This window comes from Tripterygium wilfordii, chromosome 2 (genome assembly GCF_013401445.1).
Source record: "Tripterygium wilfordii isolate XIE 37 chromosome 2, ASM1340144v1, whole genome shotgun sequence".
NCBI classification, from domain to species: Eukaryota; Viridiplantae; Streptophyta; class Magnoliopsida; order Celastrales; family Celastraceae; genus Tripterygium; species Tripterygium wilfordii.
Window position 1 is genome coordinate 8,529,210 of NC_052233.1, and position 19,335 is coordinate 8,548,544.

Genomic DNA, 19,335 nt, shown 5'->3' on the forward strand with positions numbered 1-19,335 from the left:
AAGTTCAGTAACTGTTTTGGTTTGTGTCAGTGGAAAGTGGTTGTCTCCTCTGTTAAGAATTAATTTCACAGGGTCGTTGCATGTGCAAAGTAATTGATTTAATGTCTTTGTACGTCTACGTAACAGTCTGTGACACACGTAGCCCATCCAAAACGATTTTGCGATAGAAAAACATACATGATTGTTCTAGTAAAATTCATAATTTTCCGTTATTTATTTGACGGAGTTTTCTTTTACATATTCTCATATAATATATGTTGGAAAAACTTACTATTTTCCCATAGGAAAACTATAGGTAGGTAGCATGAATAAAGCTGAAATGCATGCTTCTGTGTGATTCTTTGTGAGATTGATATTGTTACCTTTTTAACTTTAAGCAGGGAAATTGTTAGGGTTTAGGATTATTCGCCTCTTATACAAGATAATATATTATCGTCGAACAATGCTTAATTACTTGTAAAACTAATACTTTAAAGTAGACCTTCAATTTGATTGGACCGACAGATAGCTACATAAACCTTCGATTAGATTGATAACTCCAGACAAAAATATAGCTCTCTTGCATCCAGCTTGGATGGTTGCTTCACTCGTCGGTCGTCACGCATACCAAAAGGCCATTCTCTTTCACATTAAAACATTGGGAGTACGAAGTACAAACAACACATTACGAGTCAGTTCACCAAGGCAAATGGATTCTTATGACTTCCAACAATTGGGTGTTAATTGTTTGACTCTTAAATCAGAATTCCAGTTTGTTCCACTACAAATTAATGTGACCCTGCTCTGATCTTTAGTGCAAACTTGTTCCTTCCAAACTCCAATTCTCCATTAACGACGCCATCACTAATGTTCTTGATTGTTTTGAAAATAATTGGAAAAGTTGGTTGGAGAAAAGTAGTAGTGTATATTAAACTTTTACGGCTATAGTAAAGACGCAATACAATAACAAATTTGGCTCGTAAGCAGCTTAAACACTTAGCTTATACACTCTTTAAAAGGATAATTCATTGATCAAACAAAACCGTTTGTCATCCTGCCATGCGAACTGACTCAAGCAGAACATGTGGTGGACCTGAAGCTGGACCGGACTAACCAGTAGTACCACCCAAATAAACCTCCGGCAATTAGCTTGACAACTCATCATAATCAGTGATTCCCAAATCCCAAATGAGTTTTAATATAGCCCAAAAAAAGAACACAAGTTTTACCACAATGTTATCGACAGCATTCACGTAGTCAATATTGCAAACCGACAGTTGTTTTTAACAACAAGAGATGTTAATATCAAAGATGTTGACTCGAAAAACCATGACCTCCAGATTTTCTAAGCCGAGAAATTTGCTTACGATGTCTACGGCCTTGTGTGTGCTGTTCCCACTCGTGTGCCCCTCTAAGTACCCTATCTCCACAGGCCTACCAAATGAAGAGTCATAAACACATATGCCAGAATCTCCACCCAAAACAAGACAGCAGATAAAGATATAAGGGAAAGGAAAAGCAAAGAATAACAATTATCATAATAACATCAGTAAGTGCTGCTCACCTCGCATGTGTATTGAGTCCACAAATCTTTTTGGATTGATTTAATTTCAGCGCTGCTAGATCCCTCGAACTCGCACGCCATCCTTGCATCCTCATTAAGGAAAGATCCAATAATTTTCACAGCTGGTCTAACCACTTGTGAAGCCCATACCTCATCTGATTTGCCTGGGAATCCAACAATATTTATCTCTCCAGTAGAACCAGTAGGAACTGTTTGTACGCAGGAAATCTTTTTTAAAGAAAAAAATTACTTTCAAAAAGAACAGATGGGTACACAGAAGGCTTACTTGATATGGATTCTGTTGCTTCAACATAATGAATGTTCCAGCCAAACAATTCCTGAAGTCTGGTAATCCTCCTCTTCTGTAAAACAAGAAGGTTTTAAATATTAATGCTGCTTCCACGCTGAATAATTTCACTTCTGGCTTAACCAAAATCAGAAAACCTTATCCAACTTCATCAATTAACATTTACTAGTACTAGTTTTCATTTTTCAAAGAAAAACAGCCCCAACCTTTCCCCCAATTCAAAAGAGAGGTATGTAAATCAAATCTTGCAAACCACCAAGCAAGTCCTGATATTGTCATGCGAAAGAGGAAGGAAAAAAAGCACACCTAACATCATATCTATCACATGGACCTATCTTTTAGACCATTTAAAACAGGAATCAAACTCCAAAAACAAAACTAGCCTCCACAAACACCAACAGAGATGAGCAATTCCAAGAATTTTGTGTGGATTGCATTGTTAATGCGGGATGTTTGAACTAATTGATGTTTTTCAGCAGAAATTGCTGAAATCATTTGCCAGCAAAAAAACATTTATAGATGAACATGTGAAACAATGTACTCACTTGTCGACGAACAAGCCTTCTGGTGTTTACTTTTACTTTTTTTATCGCTTCCTCCAATTGAACCTTGAGTTTGTTGTCATCAGAGAGAGACAGAATTTCCGTGATCTTCTCTTTGAAAACTTTATCATCCTTATCCATTGATAATAGAAAAAGAGACCCATCAGTAGAATCACTTGCTTCATCATTCCAATTTTGAGAAAGGTAAACTCCCAGAAAATTCTCAAATTCACGGACACCAATGGCTTGCTGTAAACCTCGAGTATAATCAGCATTCGGATTGTAGATATCATAGACTTCATCCAGTAATCCAGTATCAATCATGCAGTCTACTCGTTTTTCAACATATAGGTCGAGTACAGGGGCTGCAGCATCAACACATATAAAGCAGCAGTCAAACCTGGAATTATCTGCTTGACCCCAGTTCTGCCCTGCCACATTCAAGATGTTACTACAACATAAGGCTTTTTTTTTATTCAAACTGATTTAATTTCACCTAATTAAACAAACATGTATATGCATTTAGAAACTGGAGCAAGTTTGATGTCAACATAAAAAGGAAATATTAATTACAGGATGCAAAAACGAAAAAAATCTCCCTTACAAGTATTTTGATGCGTAGATTTCACACTGGAACCGAAATGTCTAATATCTCATCTTAATCAGTCAATAATGATCCAAGAATGAGATTATAAACCAGAAAACAAAGAGAGGGAGCCGAAAACAAAAGAAAGATTGGGAGAAAAAGAAAAGACATCCCCATTGAAGTTTGGCTCTAATTTTTTAGTTGCAAAAAAATACTAAACATATCTAAAAACAAAAGAGGTCCACATTTGAATTATTACTGTGAGGACTGAGGACTGAAATAACCATATGTAGAGTACCAACCTCTGCAGTCTTTTCCTGATAAAATCTGCTAGGGAGAATGCCACTGCGAGCATACAAATTGAGGTACTGATTGATCTGAAAGAGATTGAACCACAGATTTAGACATACAATCTTGGAATGTAACATCATAAAAAATGTACCACTTCTCAAATTCTGCAATGAAGTCTCCAAGAGAAATCAGCATCTTGAGCACCCTTCCCAGCGAACAGATTATGCCGTCCAAAATTAACAATAAGGAAAAAAAATATAGATTATTTTAGATCATAAATTACCAATCATTGGATTGATGAGGTGAACAGAGAGGTAAAATATCAAGTAATTTCTATAATGGACAACATTTCTTAGTCATAACCATTATTCAATCAATTAGGCCCGTGAAGACCACGATTCATGTTCAACAAACCTTTTTTTTTTTCCACCATAATTTGATTCATCTACGCAATTAGTTCCAGTATAAATAATGGGACTGATATGCAGGTAAAGTAGCAAAAGGTGTCAAATCATACCTATTTGAGTGAACAAGATAAGCATAAAATAAACGACTACTTATAACATAAATCAAGGACAACACTGCGCAAAAGAAGCTGGAATGCCTACTTTTCTACAGTCGTTTGGATGAATCCTATTTGCAGCAACTGGATCAAGGATTTTAAGGTCACTGTAGCTATAAGTCAAACTCTCTTCCCCAAAGTCTGACAAATGATAGGTCTCCTCCTCTCCTGTGAACATACAGACTACAGTTATTGTTCTTCAAATTACGAATACTGATAAGTAACAGGGCAGCTATGTACCAGGCGGATCTTCCACTGAATCATCAAGAAGGAATGGACTCACAAGAGCCTGAATAAGGAAAACAAATAAGAGTTAATGAAACAGTAGAAGTACAACCTTTAATTTCCAAGCTTACAGAGAATTCTCTTTCAATCTACCACTGCATTGCTTCATATCACAGAGGTTTACGAAAGAATATTTTGAAAGAAAAAGCATAAAACATAATTTTACTAGATCATGCATCTACTGCAACTTAAACAGTAATAGCCCCATATAAAGAGAGTTGAACATTTTATCAGGTCAAGTGAATAGCGAGAGAAATTTTACATTGAACTCAAGAAAAAGTGCCACAAAAGAAATATACTTAGTTCTACTAACATTCTAATGATCAGAAACCCATGCTGAGTCCATACACCAGGAGGGCTCAAGGCAATCCTTCCATGCTTTTCTACAGCACCTTAAAAAATGACCTATTAGAGTAATGCCTACCTGAATGTAGTAATTCGTACCCCCAACAATAACTGGCAAGCAGTTGCGGGACCATATGTCATTGATACACTGAAAAACAGTCAATCAAGTTAAACACACTACCAAGAATATTCAGCCTTTCAAAAAATCCAAGCAAGGAAAAATTTTCTCCAACCATGCAACTACTAGGATCAATACATAGATACAGCAGCTCAATGTGGTTAAGGTAAAGTAACTTACAGGAATAGCAAAATCCCGAAAATTCTTAGCAGTGAATTCCACATTTGGGCTCACGGACCCCAAAAGATGATGAGGCACTCCTAAAGCACATCACCCGCAGAACAGAAATAAATACAAAAACAACAATTAAGATACTGAACAGTCTGAACTTATGCCCAGTCACCAAAAATCGCGACGAATTCACCAAAAATAAATAAGCGCAATACAGAAGTATATATATACATACACGAGATATTCATCCAATGTTTTTCATATTTTAGCTAAATTATACAAATCAGTTGCTCCGACGAATCCTCATACATGAAGACAGTAATTCATAACATGGATACATCAAGATATCGAAAAACGAAAACAGAAGAGAGAGAGTTTACCTTTCTGCTCATGGAGTGGCACCTTGTTGGTGAGGACATCTAGTCCACGGTAGACCTGCATCGAATCAGCATTGATGATTTCGATGGGGAAGTGCGATGCCAAATCAATGGCCAGCCGAGATTTTCCTGAACCGGTTGGGCCCATAATCGCTACCACTTTCGGCTTTGTTGCTTCCTTTTCCGATCCTCCATTATTAGGGTTGAGCAGAACCCCAACGGTGTCCATCTCTGATCTCCCTCGTTCTCTCTGGCCTTTTCTCCCCGACTTATTTCAAATTTGGCTGAGGCTTTGGAGTTTGGACTTTGGAGTATTTGTTAAGGTTTATGGATTTGGAATTAATAGCCCGTGGACGGTGAACCGCTGCGTTTTCCCCCGAGCAGACTTGGGCCAAATTATAGCCCAACCAACATAACTTTTGCATGTAAATTTAAACCTGGGCCGAGCTACCCAATTTGGCCCAACTCAATGTTACAAGTTCCGATAGTAAGAGCAACCACAATGGTGATTTTTTTATGGGAATAGATAATGTATGTGAATTTGTGTTTTGTTGACGTGGTTGTATTAAGAGACGTATTTTGCTGATGTGATTGGGCCAACAAAATATATTGGTACAATAATATAAATTTGCTAGCTTTATTTTTAGTGCTATAGAAGTGAAACTTAACATTGATTTCGGTGCAGATATGATCACGTAAGTGTTTTGTTGTGGGACCCACTTAGAAAGTAAGTAAGGGAGCCAACAAACCTCCATGCCTCATTGCTTGAGCCAAGAAAATAAAACCAACAAATTGATATTATTGTATACACCATTTCATTTATGGCCGATTAGATTTTCCAAAAAATAGACTTATGAGCCGACAAAATTGCATTGCTGCAATTGCTCTAAGATGGAGAAAACAAATCCGAGAGGATGGTCTAAACAGTATACCTAGCCTAGTACAGAGCAATTGAATTTGTGGCATTCAAAAGGGGAACCGGCTCCCCTACAATCAGATATCCCTGACCGTCAATGTTACCTAAAGGCATTAAAATTGCCACATTATCCATCTATGTTCTCTGCTCAACAATAACAAAATAGTTAAATTACCCTTCTGCAACTTGGGCAAAACTGCTTTGGACTGAATATCAATTCAAGCGATTGTGCTCCAATGAAACTGACGCGATCATCAATAATACGAATCAGTCAAAAGAGGGGATGGTCACCGTTGGACCTTGATGATACAAGGACATTCTTAGGGGATGGTCACCGTTGGACCTTGATGATACAAGGACATTCTTACCATATGTACAAAATCCCTAAATAAAACCATATTCATACCTAAACCAAACATAATACCAACACGGTGTGGGTTAATCAAACCCGTATTCATTGGTACTAAACAACTAACCAGAAAGGTTGAAATGCATTAACGCAAACAATTCGCAATGAGAACCATCAAATCAGAACCCAAACAGCTAAAATCAGTAAGTTAACAATTATATGACAATTTCGACTTAATTTGCCCACCGAAAATTACAAAACCTCATTATCTAGGTATCCAACTACATAATCCTTAAACGTCGAAAACACCAAAAAAGACAAGACGCACATGTAATGAACCAGCAACAATCCTCCTAATCGAAAAGGCTGAAACCCATATCCTGTAGAAGCAGCACAAAGAAAGCAAAGGTCAGGAAGAATTAGAGAAAGAAATTTACAAGAATGAACATATCTCTTGGTACAGAAGCACAGGCCACTAGTAACGAGATTGGAAAATAGTGTAGATTCACAGGAAAAGGTTTGCTTACATCATCAGACTCTTCAACCTTCTCTTCTTTCTTAGGCGCTTCTTCAGCTGGAGCAGCAGCCGCAGCACCACCTCCAGAAGCAGGAGCTGCTGCAACAGCAACACCACCACCGCCACCGCCACCAGAAGGCACTGAAGCCAACTTTTCTCTTCCAGAAGCAATAAGTTCTAATGGATCCTTCCCCTTGACTTGATCCAACAACAACTTAATCATGTCCTCATCAGCCTCGGCTCCAACTATTGAAGGCAAACCAACACCTCCATCAGATCACAAGTGGTTCTAACACTAAACAATATAGTACGAAACAGTAATATGACCTTAAATAATATGAATCATGATATCTTAAGCCTCCATTCCCATAATGTACCAAAATTTTTAAAAGAATTCAACAAGAAAACCAAATAGATTCTAACAGAATTTTCAAAATCATTCCTATAAAAGAACAATCAAGAAATCTGAGATAGAAACAGTACTCAAATATGTTAACCATCACAAAGCATCCAATAGCAAAATATAAAGTCAACAATATCTCTTTAGAAATCAATCACTAAATCAATACTAAATCTAAATGTGAATGAGTAAATCCAATATATACAGGTGCAACAAAAATATGAACAAAGAACTTTGCAGTTTCACATGGAAGCAAATAAGGTAAAAGCATCAACAGGCCAAAAAGATCATTAGAGATCAATACACAGAAAATTCGGGTGACACATACTTAGTTGTTATCAAAAATATTCTCTCAAGTGTGCCATAGCAAAAATACTTACCAGTCTCTCAAATCAAATCATCTGATAATAAGAAATATAATATTCTATCCAAAAATCGAACTACCCAAGCGACTTGCAAAGAGAATCAACAAACATAGATACCAATTAGCTTCCCCATCCGACATTAATACGGTATTTCGATTAAAAATTTATAAAAACCTGATCCGAGAATAGCCTTCAAATCATCGGCTGTGGGGTTAGGGTTACCACCTAACAAAGCGAGCAAAAAAGCGGCTATCACCTTCATATCTGCTTAAACAATGAAATATTACCGAAGTCAGTAACAATACACACATCCCACAACCAATGCTCAAGAAAAGGTAAAGGGAGAGAAGAACATACTTAGCTGTAACGGAGCGCCAAGAAGAAGACCAGAGGAGGCTGCTTAGGAATGTGGTCGCACGGTTCCTAGGGTTTTTAAGGGAATTTGCGATGGAAGGCTATATATATAGTTAGGGTTTGGGCTTCTTCTTTTTCTTATGGGCCTAATATGTAGTCCTTGGGACCATTGGGCCCTTTTGATGATTTTTTTCTGAAGATAGGTAGAAATATCAACTGGGCCGACCGAATGGTCAAATGGGCCTCACGGGAAGCAGGCTTGAAGGTTTCTCGTGCAGTGTCCAAGACTACAAAGTTGATGGGCCCGACATTAATTGGGCCACATCCAAATGAGCGTGTAAAGGTTTCTCGCGTAGTCAACTTTGAAGTTCAAAGTTCAAGATGGGAACTATTTGCACTTCACGTTTTTCCTTTTACACCCTATTTTTCAAAATCATCAAACACGCCCCTTAGATAAACCCTAACAACAGCTTGATAGATTTCACGAAAACTTGGATCTCCGCCACCGCTCTCCATCTCCTCTTTTCCCTCTTCCTCCATCGGAATCGTCTCGTCCCTTTGGGTCCCATCCCTGCCTTCCACAACCTCGTTGTGGCTTCCGCCACCACAGAGATTCGTGACACACAATGGTTCTGGTTGCGGACGAAAACAAGCACAGCGATTCAGTGGCTCCTCTGCTTTCCTCTCGGGACGCGACCCTCTGGCGCGTGTTCTTCTGGTCATACATATTCTACCTCTCTCGATTCCTACATTTGCTCAGAACATTCTTCACAATCCTCAAATACCGGAAACTAAATTTCTTCAAACTTTTCAACAAGTCTAGTTTGTTGTTCATGTCCTTTATCTGGCTCGAATTCTCGCAATCATTTCAAGTAATTTATTGGTGTGCGAATGCCTAAGGAATTTCCAGGTTGGTTGTTGTTGTTGATAGTATGCTTGAAGAGCTTGCAATCTAAGGGGCGTGTTTGGTGGTTTTAGAATATGAGGTATGAATGAGAAAACGTAGAGTGCAAATAGTGCTCACCAAATTCAAACAAGACCGTCATTATTTTCAAGAATATATATATATATAAAGACATTATTTCGTCAACTTTGACTTTTCGTTCTCATGAGTCGCAATTAAAATTTTTAGAAAAAGTAATAATAAAAGAAGTCGTGGTCCAATGCCTACAGGCTACAGTCAAGACTCCAGGGGCCATTATAGAAATAATTAAAGACTTAAGAGTCATGGCTCCTGATAATCAATTAATGAAGTCTTGTTTTGATGTAGATGTAGCATAAAAAATGAATCAAAAGATACGCACACATATAATAATTCTCACATCCGCACTAACTACGTGCATCAATTTTACGCACTCGAAATTTAATGGATATAATAAAACACATCAAAAGTGAGGACCTACTAGCTTAATTTTTAAGATTTTCTTTTAATATATTTTTTATGATTGAAAATTCATTATTACTATCTTTTCGAGTGTGCATTGAGAAAATTTACAAGCACGCTCAATAATCTACAAATTACACGTACAAGGCAAACACATGATAGTTTCATGCACGAGTTTGATAATAATAAATTCACAACCTCTCGATAGATAAAGAAGGGGTAGCTTTAGTCACAACCCAATTTTTCTCTAAAGACACATCGTCAACTGATTTTTATAAGGGGTGGTCAACTTAGATTGAGGTGTCTTTAGAAAAATTCGGAGTGTGACTAAAGCTACCCTAAAGAAGTGTATGAGCCAAAAATCATTTGCCCGAAATACTTAAGCCCACGATGAAAGGCCACGAAGGCCTGAGTCAAGTAGGACCAGACGTTTGTCCGAAGATAAGCCCACGATGGGTGAACTCAAACCCAAATGGGGCGAAGGCTTGTGACTGGAGTAAGCGCAGGAATATACACATAAGGCTCAGAGCTCATGATGCTAAGTAAGTTCCATTTTGGGCCGGAGGCCCAACCAAAGCCCAAGGGTTGAAGCTCGTCCGTACGGTCAGCACATGTTAGTCACATGAGTTGGAAAACTATAAATAGAGGAGGACCCCCTCCTCATTGCTCTCTCCAAAACTTGGTATCTCTCTCTCTAAAAGCTATTCACTTCTCTCTCTAGAATATTTCCCATCGATGACTGACTTGACCTTCGGAGCTTCTCCGTCCGGCACCACACTGGTGCCCAAGCTTCACAGTCAACACTCTATTTGATCTTGCAGGGTTGTCATAGGTCTCAATCAACGATAACAAATTGATTACAGATTTTTGGATCTACAGGAAGGTTCTCTCTTAATCGTTAGGTTATAAGTTGATTCTTATTTTATTTTCTTACTTATACTTGGATGTAATTACATCCTGAATGATTCAGCATCCACAACACCCGCATTATAAGTGTGCATGCTGACTAAGATATACACACACAGAACTCATTATTACATATACGAGGGAAAAAAAAAACTCATTAATAAAGCAAGCTAGATGAGCCCTACACGATTCTATATATAAATCAATCAATGCAACTTAATTAGCATAATAAGTGGAGGAAAATGAAGAAACTAAATCACTGCACGGCTCTCTAATCTCTAAATTCATGTATTAAACTCTCTCTTGATCTCCAATTCTTTTCTTCTTTTGTCGGTCTTTGATGAAAAATTGTCCATTTTATAGTTAATTAAAACAACCCCAACTTAATTTGTCAACTTCAATCTTCATTTCACTATGAAATGATGCACAACCACCAAATTCGGTTGTGGGCAATTCACGTTAGGCTATCTTGAGTTGAAAATTAACCGCATTTTATCATTCATTTGTAATCTTCCTTCACACGTAGTCACGTAGATGTAGATCGTGTGTGTGTGTATATATATGTATATATATGTCTATGCTTATTGTAGCAAGGAATATTAATATCTTCAAAGAAACTAAATAGAATGACTGCGAGAGAAACTATTCGGTGTCCTGGTACGTTACGTGATACGTTGACGTGGTGTATAAGGACCGATAACATTGCCACATCTCATAGGAGATTGATGCAAATTATGGGTGGATGAGGTCCTGAGGATGATTTTAGTACCCAACCACTAATGATTTGGCATCACAACCTATATGAAATATCACAATTAATGTTATCAGTCAAAGTAGACCAAATCAGCATGTGAAATGTTATACCTCCAAGACGACTAAATATTTTATATGACTGTATATATATCAGCAAAAATATCGGCCACAATAATTGAGTGAAGATGTTTTTTTCATTCACACGTTCATTTCTTTGTTGGAATGCATGAAAAATAAATATGACATTTTTATCCAAGTTGAAGTTGATTCACTACAGTATATATAGTAGTGAGTTCCACCATGAGACCAACTGGACGCATTAACCTAAGACACCTTTTCGTAACATATGTCAGCTTCAACTTTCAATCCACATACGTTGCTGTCAATTGGCCAACTTTCATGTCCGGAGAACATATGTTATATTACAAGGTATTTCTGGGCCACATATATATATATGCATGCTCATCTCTTTATCAATATTGTCTAATGCATGCATGTGTATGTATATCATGTGTATCACTCAGAGTTACATCCAAACCACTAGTTAGAATGATAAAGACGATACGTATCATCTTCATCGTAGGATTCGATTCCACCTCTCAGTTTTTTTTTTTTTTAAAAAGGGTTACAGTTTTATGCGAAAACCGTGTCTGTCTCACGGTCTGTCTTGTCCATAAATATGACTTTGATACACACATGTCGCTTTTGTGCTCTCAATCAATTCAAACAATAAGAAAGTTGGACGTTTGGCTACTTTAATTGTTAATTAGTCTGCTGTATTTCCCCAATTAAAACGTGGGAAACAAGCCATACATAACAAGACAAATCATATTACTGTCAAAAGTGCCTACATTAAGTCAGCCAGCCGAACACCAATTTTGTCTTTGAGTGTGTATTTCTTTCAAACGTTGTTACACATCAACAGAAAACACGTGCAAGTTGTGTAATTTACGCATGCAGTCTAGTAGGGGTCATTTCTACCCATGATTGGTGGCTATAAATTCCAGCTGTCAACTCATTTGGCTTTATGATATCATCGACATGAAAAATCAAGGACGAAATTCGTGCAAAAAATAACGTTGAAACTATTGAGCGTTAGAGTCAAGGGCGATACCAAGGGACTACACTAGGCTGTAGCCCCCCAACTCTTAAAAATATAGTACCATATATATGTATACACTACACATATATACTACTACATAATTATATATATATAGGAATTCTCCTATGTGGACCAAAAATTGTGAACCAAGTTTGTGGACCAAAATTCAATCCTTGTAATCAATCACAATATAAATGGGGGCCACACATTTATTATGGGACTCACCACATCTATGGTTGAAAAACAAGTTCACAAACTTGGTCCACACTTTTGGTCCACATAGTAGAATTTCTGTATATATATATACACATATATGTTTGTATAGATTTTTTATGTGAAAATATCTTTTTATGTGTATTTTTTAGTATGTGTATATAGATGTTTGTATAATTAAACAACAATACATAACAATATTTATGTGTTCTAGCTATACATTTATATATTATTTCATCTTACACGGTCTTTATTAATTTTCCTTAATTTTAATATGTTTTTATGTTAACTTTTTGAGGTTACTTATGAGACAAAACATTAAGATGAATGTTTATTAATATATCATTTCAATAAGTTGTATTGTTGTAAAATAGTCATAACATCAATTACTGGTTCCGCCCATGATAAGAGTTGTACTTTCGACCTATCGTATTTACAAGGAGTAACTACAATTATTTTCACCCACACATGTTCCATGTACACACTCTATCTCAGTCGGTCTACTACTCTACTGGGCATATACTAACTTACATGGATCCGGGAGCTCTAGAATTATTGGAATCTTTAGTTAGCATTTGACGGTTAAAAATGTGTCACTTGTTCCCATCAAATTGTTACAAATGTGTTGGTACCACCGAATATTTTCTCAAAGAATTAAAATGTACGTACGTAACTCAAATTTCAACGAAGGAAAAAAATAACTAAAGACTTGTGGAATCTGTAATGTATGCTAGAAAAATAGCATTGCGGCTTGTCCAATTCAATGTACGGAAACAAAAGAGGAAACAAAAAACACATGCAAAACATGCGTAAAACACATGTCGATAGATGTTATCGAAAGAAGGTTGGCAAGTACAAGTTTGTAGGCGAAAATTTCATCTATATATATATATATTAATATATATATATATATATATCATGATCATTGTCAATCGACTTTTCAAACTTAAAAATAAAAAATAAATAAAAAAAGCAGCAGAATTCTTCGTGTTAAAGCTGCATTGTCTGCATCAGATTAGCCTTTAATTCTCTATGACGATAAAGTTTATTTGTTGTTAAAAGAAATTAACTTATAAATTGTGAAAAATATGTTAATTTATAAATTGTGAAATAACATGGCACGTGTTTGGTGAAATTTATCGTTGACGCTAGTTTATTACAAAATATTTTTAAATTAATAAATAAATATAAAAATAAAAATAAAAGAACAAACAAACAAAAGCTGTAAAATAAACATATTCTTATTTTTTTAAACTTATTAGAATTTATAAGCTAATTTATATGGTGGTATAATTTAACCCTAATTTATAAACTCTGCCAAATATGTTAGCAGTCAAAGTAACATTTTTCCTCCGTTTAAAAAAAAACATTTTTTCTTTAAGTCAAAGCAACTTATCACAACAAAAACTATTACTAATTGACGAATTAATGGACTTTGTGTATGAACAAATATCAACTGAAGTCAAAATTAAACCAATTATTCCTAAGTTATTGCCCAAAAATTATATATGAGCTATATATAGAAGCTATTGACAAGTTATTTAAATACATAATGAGGTTTTGATTTTTGAAAAATTATTTTACGAGAACTCGCAGTTATTCATAAGATTTTGATAGATGTAGATATAGAATTAAACTGAATTTATCGATCATAATATATATATAATCGAATTAAGGTATTGGATGAAATTATGATTTCTTTTTTTTTATTTGAGAATTGAATGATCAGTATGGATTGCCATTTTTTGAACACATGTTACTATCTTTCGAGTGTGCACTGAGAAAATGTAGAAGCATGCTCGATAATCTACAAACTGTACGTACAAGGTAAACGCGTGGAAGAAAATGAAGAACTAAATCACTGCACGGCTCTCTAATGTCTAAATTCATGAGTAAAAATCTCTCTTGATCTCTCCTCCTTCTTTTGTTCGTTTTTGATGAAAAATTGTCCATTTTATATAGTTAATTAAATAAAGCCTAACTTAATCAATTAATTTCAATCTTCATTTCCCTATATATGAAATGATGCACAACCACCAAGTTCACTTGTGGGAAATTCAAGTTAGGTTATATTGAACGTGGGTTATATATGTCTTATCATGATTGTCTATATTTGGACAAAAAAACCTAGTCAGATTCAATTGTAACCTTACTTTATCAGATGATATATATGTATGTGTATATGTGTGTTTGTGGGCGCGTTTATTGTAGCAAGGAATGAGTGATATCTTCAAAGACAATGTCGGCCATAATAATTGAATGAAGACGTTTTTTTTCCATTCACACATTCATTTCTTTGTTGCAATGTATTTAAAAGAATGACATTGTGATCACACGTGAACGAGTTTTGACCTAATTTATTCAGTCGTCATGAGGAGTGAAATTTTTGCACGTGTGGGCTTGACGATCAGAATTTAAGCCCATTTCGGATGTTCAAATGATAAATTTGTCTGAATCGTTCTCGGTTATTAAAAACGTATTTAAAAGAATAAAAAATGACATTTTATCCAAGTTTAAGCTGATCCACTACCGTGTTTAGTGCCTCCATGAGACCACATACGTTGCTGTCAAGTGGCCTGACTTTCATGCCAGCAGAACATATATTACAAGATACTTCTGGGCCACAAGTGCATGTTTCTCTCTTTATCGTTGTCTAATGCATATATATGTGTATGTGTGTGCGTGTGTATGACTCAGTTACAGTTTTATGCGAAAACCGTGTCTGCCTCACTATCTGTCTTGTCCATATATATGACTTTGATGTACACATGTCGCTTTTGTATTCTCAATCAATTCAAACAAAAGAAAGTTGGATGTTTGGCTGCTACTTGTTAATTAGTCTGCTGTTATATCCTCAATTAAAACGTGGGAAACATGTCATCTATGACAGGACAAATAATATTACTGTCAAAACGTACGTAAATTAAGTCGGCCGAAAACCAATTTGTCTGTGTGTTTGTGTTTCTTTCCAATGTTGTTACACACAGCAGAAAACACACGCAGAGCCCCCCGGAAACAACTTAAACAAGCTGCTGCTCTTGGCTGTTAATAATTAACCACATAATTGTGTTTTAATTGGTTCTAAGAGTCATTAAACGTGCATTTAATTAACACCAGTTGTGTCGAAGAAAATTATTTCCTTTTCTTTTAGCCCGTTTGATAATGCTTATAAACTAGGGACAAACACTCTACCAAATATCCCCATATAAGTTACCTGATAAATAAGTTTCAAATTGAAGTTTATTTTAGAGTTTTTAACTTTTTGTTTGTTTTTATTTTTTATTTCTACTTTTAATAAGGTAATATTATATTTTTAAATATAATTTTATATATAAAAAATATCTTGTAATTTATAAGTTTAAACTTAAAATTAGATTTAATAAAAAAATATTTATAATAAAAATAAATAAATTTATCATTAAAAAATCATAAAATAATAAATCACAACGATTTATACATTTCTATGTTTTGTGTAATTTTTATTCTATCTTTAACTAAACTTAAATAGATTTTTTCACAACTTATAAATCAATATCAACTATGTGTCTGTTTGGTGGGACATGGGACCGTTAAAGCGACGCCGCTCCACCAAACATATGAAATAAGTCAACGGTACCGCTTGCAAAAACTTAATCTTCAAAATGAAGCTTAAGTTGCTGGACCTTCTGTAGTTTAAAATGAAGCTTTAGTTGGACAACAGTAAAAGAAATATGTAATGTAATATTTAATTTGACCGTTATATATACAATTTTAGACTCTAGATTTATTGAGCAATTATAGAACTCCATAATCCCGTGAGAAAAAACAATAATTCGTGCAATTCCGTCTATACTTGTACGACTAGTACTGCTTTTGATCGAGAACTTCCTGACTTCCACGTTTAATTACAAATGTAAAAAAAATAAAGAAAATGAACAATTCTAGAACCATCTATATGCATATGTGGAAAGATTGTTTCATCTTCATCAGATTGATTCATTTCGCCAACCCCCAATTGCTTGGACAAGGATCCAGCTGTTAAATTTATTTACAAGGAAATCTACTTTGAAAGGGAAAAAAAAAACCCTCACCATTACAGTATTACACCATATATATATACTAATTTATTTGTTCTATGAAGTAAAATATTTATGAAATGAAGGCACTAATGGCAAGTTTTTTTTTTAGTAAATATTAAAATTTTCTAAAAGAGCTGACATGAACTGACGAAAAAAAAACACGAAGTCGTAAACAACCACAATGATAAAATTTTGTTGGGCCAACAAAATTATATTAGATTTTGTGTTTTGTTGAGGTGATTATATTGGAAAACGTGTTTTGTTAATATGACTATATTGGGAGAAGTGTTTTGTTGATGTGATTATATTAAGATTTTATGTTTTGGTGTAGTTTTGTTAGAGATAACATGGAGATATAGAATGTTGTTGGCCTTCATGTTAGGTGAGAATGGATAATATATAGGAATTTGTGTTTTACTGATGTAATTATATTATGATACGTGTTTAACTTGATTTTTTGTATAATAGAGGTGAGATTTTTGTTAAGTCAGCAAAAATGTCATAATGCATTTGCTGTAAGCAATCAAAAAGGTCAGTGCACGTGGTTGAATGAAAGTGACGTTGCAGACTTTCAAGGCCAAGAAGCATTTCCGCACGCGTTAAATATGCTCAATCTTACACCGCACTGTCTCAACATAAATAACACCCAACCACCACTCCATTCCCTCAAAAATCTTATACCAATCACCACCATTTCAATCTTCCTCTTTTCTTTTTATTCTCTCTCTAAGATTCTCTGGACAATGGCTTTCGAAGCTTCCTTGTTGGAGCTCATGTCAATGACATTTGGGTTCTGTTTCTTCACCTTCACAATCTTGTTTTCTCTGTTTTCTTTGTCAATCCTTGTGCTGAGGATGAAGCCTTGGTGCAACTGCGACGTTTGCCAAACTTATCTTACTTCGAGCTGGACCAGAGATTTCGATAATCTTTGTGATTGGTACACTCACCTTCTTCGCAGTTCTCCCACTGGAACCATCCACGTTCACGTTCTTGGAAACATAATCACCGCAAACCCAGATAACGTCGAGCACATTCTCAAGACCAAGTTCGATAACTACCCGAAAGGGAAGCAGTTCTCTGCAATCCTCGGTGATCTTCTCGGCAAAGGTATTTTCAATGTCGATGGTGACACGTGGAGGTTCCAGAGAAAGCTGGCGAGCGCTGAACTGGGTAGTGTTTCAATACGGTTGTACGCATTTGAGCTTGTTAGAGCTGAGATTAATTCGCGGTTGATTCCTCTCTTGTCCTCGATTGCAAGTGATCAAGATAAGGTTTTGGATTTACAAGATGTTTTTAGAAGATTCTCGTTCGACAACATTTGTAAATTCTCGTTCGGGTTAGATCCTGGTTGTCTGAATCTATCGCTACCGATTTCGGACTTCTCTGTCGCATTCGATGAGGCATCGAGATTGTCGGCACAAAGAGCACTCGCATCGTCGCCGTTGATTTGGAAGATGAAGAGATTCTTCAATATAGGATCGGAAAAGAAGCTTAAAGAAGCCATTGATATGGTTAACGAGCTTGCTGAGGGGATGATAAGTCAACGGCGGAAAACAGGTTTATCCAACAACAAAGATCTTCTATCACGATTCATAGGGTCCGTAGATGATGACACGTATCTTCGAGACATTGTGGTTAGCTTTCTATTGGCTGGTCGTGACACGGTGGCTTCTGGGCTCAGTAGCTTAATGTGGTTAATATCACAAAACCCAAAAGTCGAGGAAGCGATTCGGGCCGAGTCAGACAGAGTCATGGGGACGAGTCAAGATCTTGAAAGCTTTGAACAGCTTCGTGACATGCATTATTTAAATGCGGCAGTATATGAGAGCTTGAGATTGTTTCCCCCTGTGCAATTCGACTCCAAATTCTCTTTAGAAGATGACGTACTACCTGACGGCACATTTGTCAAGGGTGGCACTCGGGTCACTTACCACCCGTTCGCCATGGGTCGGATTGAACGGATTTGGGGCTCCGATTGTCATGAATTCAAACCGGAGAGGTGGTTGAGTAATGGGGTTTTTGTACCCCAAAACCCATTTAAGTACACGGTTTTTCAAGCAGGAGCAAGGATTTGTATGGGGAAGGATTTGGCATTAGTAGAGATGAAATGTGTAGCCCTTGCACTTATTCGGAGATTCAATATTCGGGTAGCGGATCCGGATTACGTGCCCCGGTTTTCTCCGGGTCTTACAGCCTCTTTAAGAGGTGGGTTGCCCGTTGGGATTGAAGAAAGGGAAGTTATATGTTCGTGAGGAGTCTTTTTTCTTTTTTGGATTAATTTTGTAGCGGTTGAATACTGCACATACAAAATTAGAATATTGAAATAAATTTTGTTTTAAAATTGAATTCACATGTTCAAAAAAAAGAGAACGAATGCTTTGAAGCGTGTGGGACCACACCTCAAACTATTTTCGTCCTCTCGTTACTTTTTGTCTTAGGTTAGTTTACGTATCTTCTATTCTTCTTACACGTGGATAATTGGGAGTTGGGTAACCACTAAAGTTAAGAAACGGTTGACTGGAATTCTTTACTTGGATTAATTATTCGAGGTCGTGGCCTAGTGGCACGCTCACTTACATCTAGGGGTCGCAAAAATTATATGAAAATTCGGGGTGAAATATAAAAATATTCTCTAGTTTAAAATCGAGTCCGGATTCAAATATAGAATTTAGTCTGATTTATTTGTCCGGATCCTAATTCGGATCAGGTTATTATGCGATTTACTTGTTTGGATCTAAACCAATCCGGATTTGATCAATTAATTACGATCAAAATTCAATCTGGGTTAGAATATGAACATGTAAATATTTCGTAAACACTTGCTATTGTCCAATCCATAATTGATTTTTTGTCACCCCCACTTACATCTACACTTAATCTGTTTTGCAATA

At 36.0% G+C, this 19,335-nt stretch overlaps 3 protein-coding genes across 4 annotated transcripts; 1 reads left to right on the top strand and 2 right to left on the bottom strand.

Moving 5' to 3' along the window:
* Nucleotides 1-940: 940 nt before the first annotated feature.
* On the bottom strand, nt 941-5,436 carry LOC120007284 (tRNA dimethylallyltransferase 2). 2 transcript variants are annotated; one of them, XM_038857488.1, is made up of 10 exons: nt 5,131-5,436; nt 4,760-4,839; nt 4,541-4,609; nt 4,072-4,120; nt 3,878-3,999; nt 3,281-3,355; nt 2,396-2,818; nt 1,830-1,905; nt 1,544-1,707; nt 941-1,413 (listed from the first exon to the last, which is right to left on the bottom strand). In XM_038857488.1, the coding sequence occupies exons 1-10, from the start codon at nt 5,354-5,356 to the stop codon at nt 1,285-1,287; spliced, it is 1,413 nt and encodes a 470-aa protein (XP_038713416.1). In that variant the 5' UTR covers nt 5,357-5,436; the 3' UTR covers nt 941-1,284. The 2 variants fall into 2 exon arrangements, with proteins under 2 accessions (XP_038713416.1, XP_038713415.1); XM_038857487.1 differs by having other exon boundaries at nt 1,544-1,752.
* Nucleotides 5,437-6,473: 1,037 nt separating this feature from the next.
* On the bottom strand, nt 6,474-8,154 carry LOC120008686 (60S acidic ribosomal protein P2-like). The gene is made up of 4 exons (XM_038859071.1): nt 8,032-8,154; nt 7,849-7,938; nt 6,920-7,155; nt 6,474-6,772 (listed from the first exon to the last, which is right to left on the bottom strand). Exons 2-4 carry the CDS (start codon nt 7,934-7,936, stop codon nt 6,746-6,748), a joined length of 351 nt encoding a protein of 116 aa, XP_038714999.1. The 5' UTR covers nt 7,937-7,938; nt 8,032-8,154; the 3' UTR covers nt 6,474-6,745.
* An 8,954-nt stretch (nt 8,155-17,108) lies between these two features.
* Nucleotides 17,109-18,874, top strand: LOC120006386 (cytochrome P450 94C1). Its single transcript, XM_038856412.1, has one exon. The coding sequence runs from the start codon at nt 17,188-17,190 to the stop codon at nt 18,694-18,696; it is 1,509 nt and encodes a 502-aa protein (XP_038712340.1). The 5' UTR covers nt 17,109-17,187; the 3' UTR covers nt 18,697-18,874.
* The last annotated feature ends 461 nt before the right edge of the window (nt 18,875-19,335 follow it).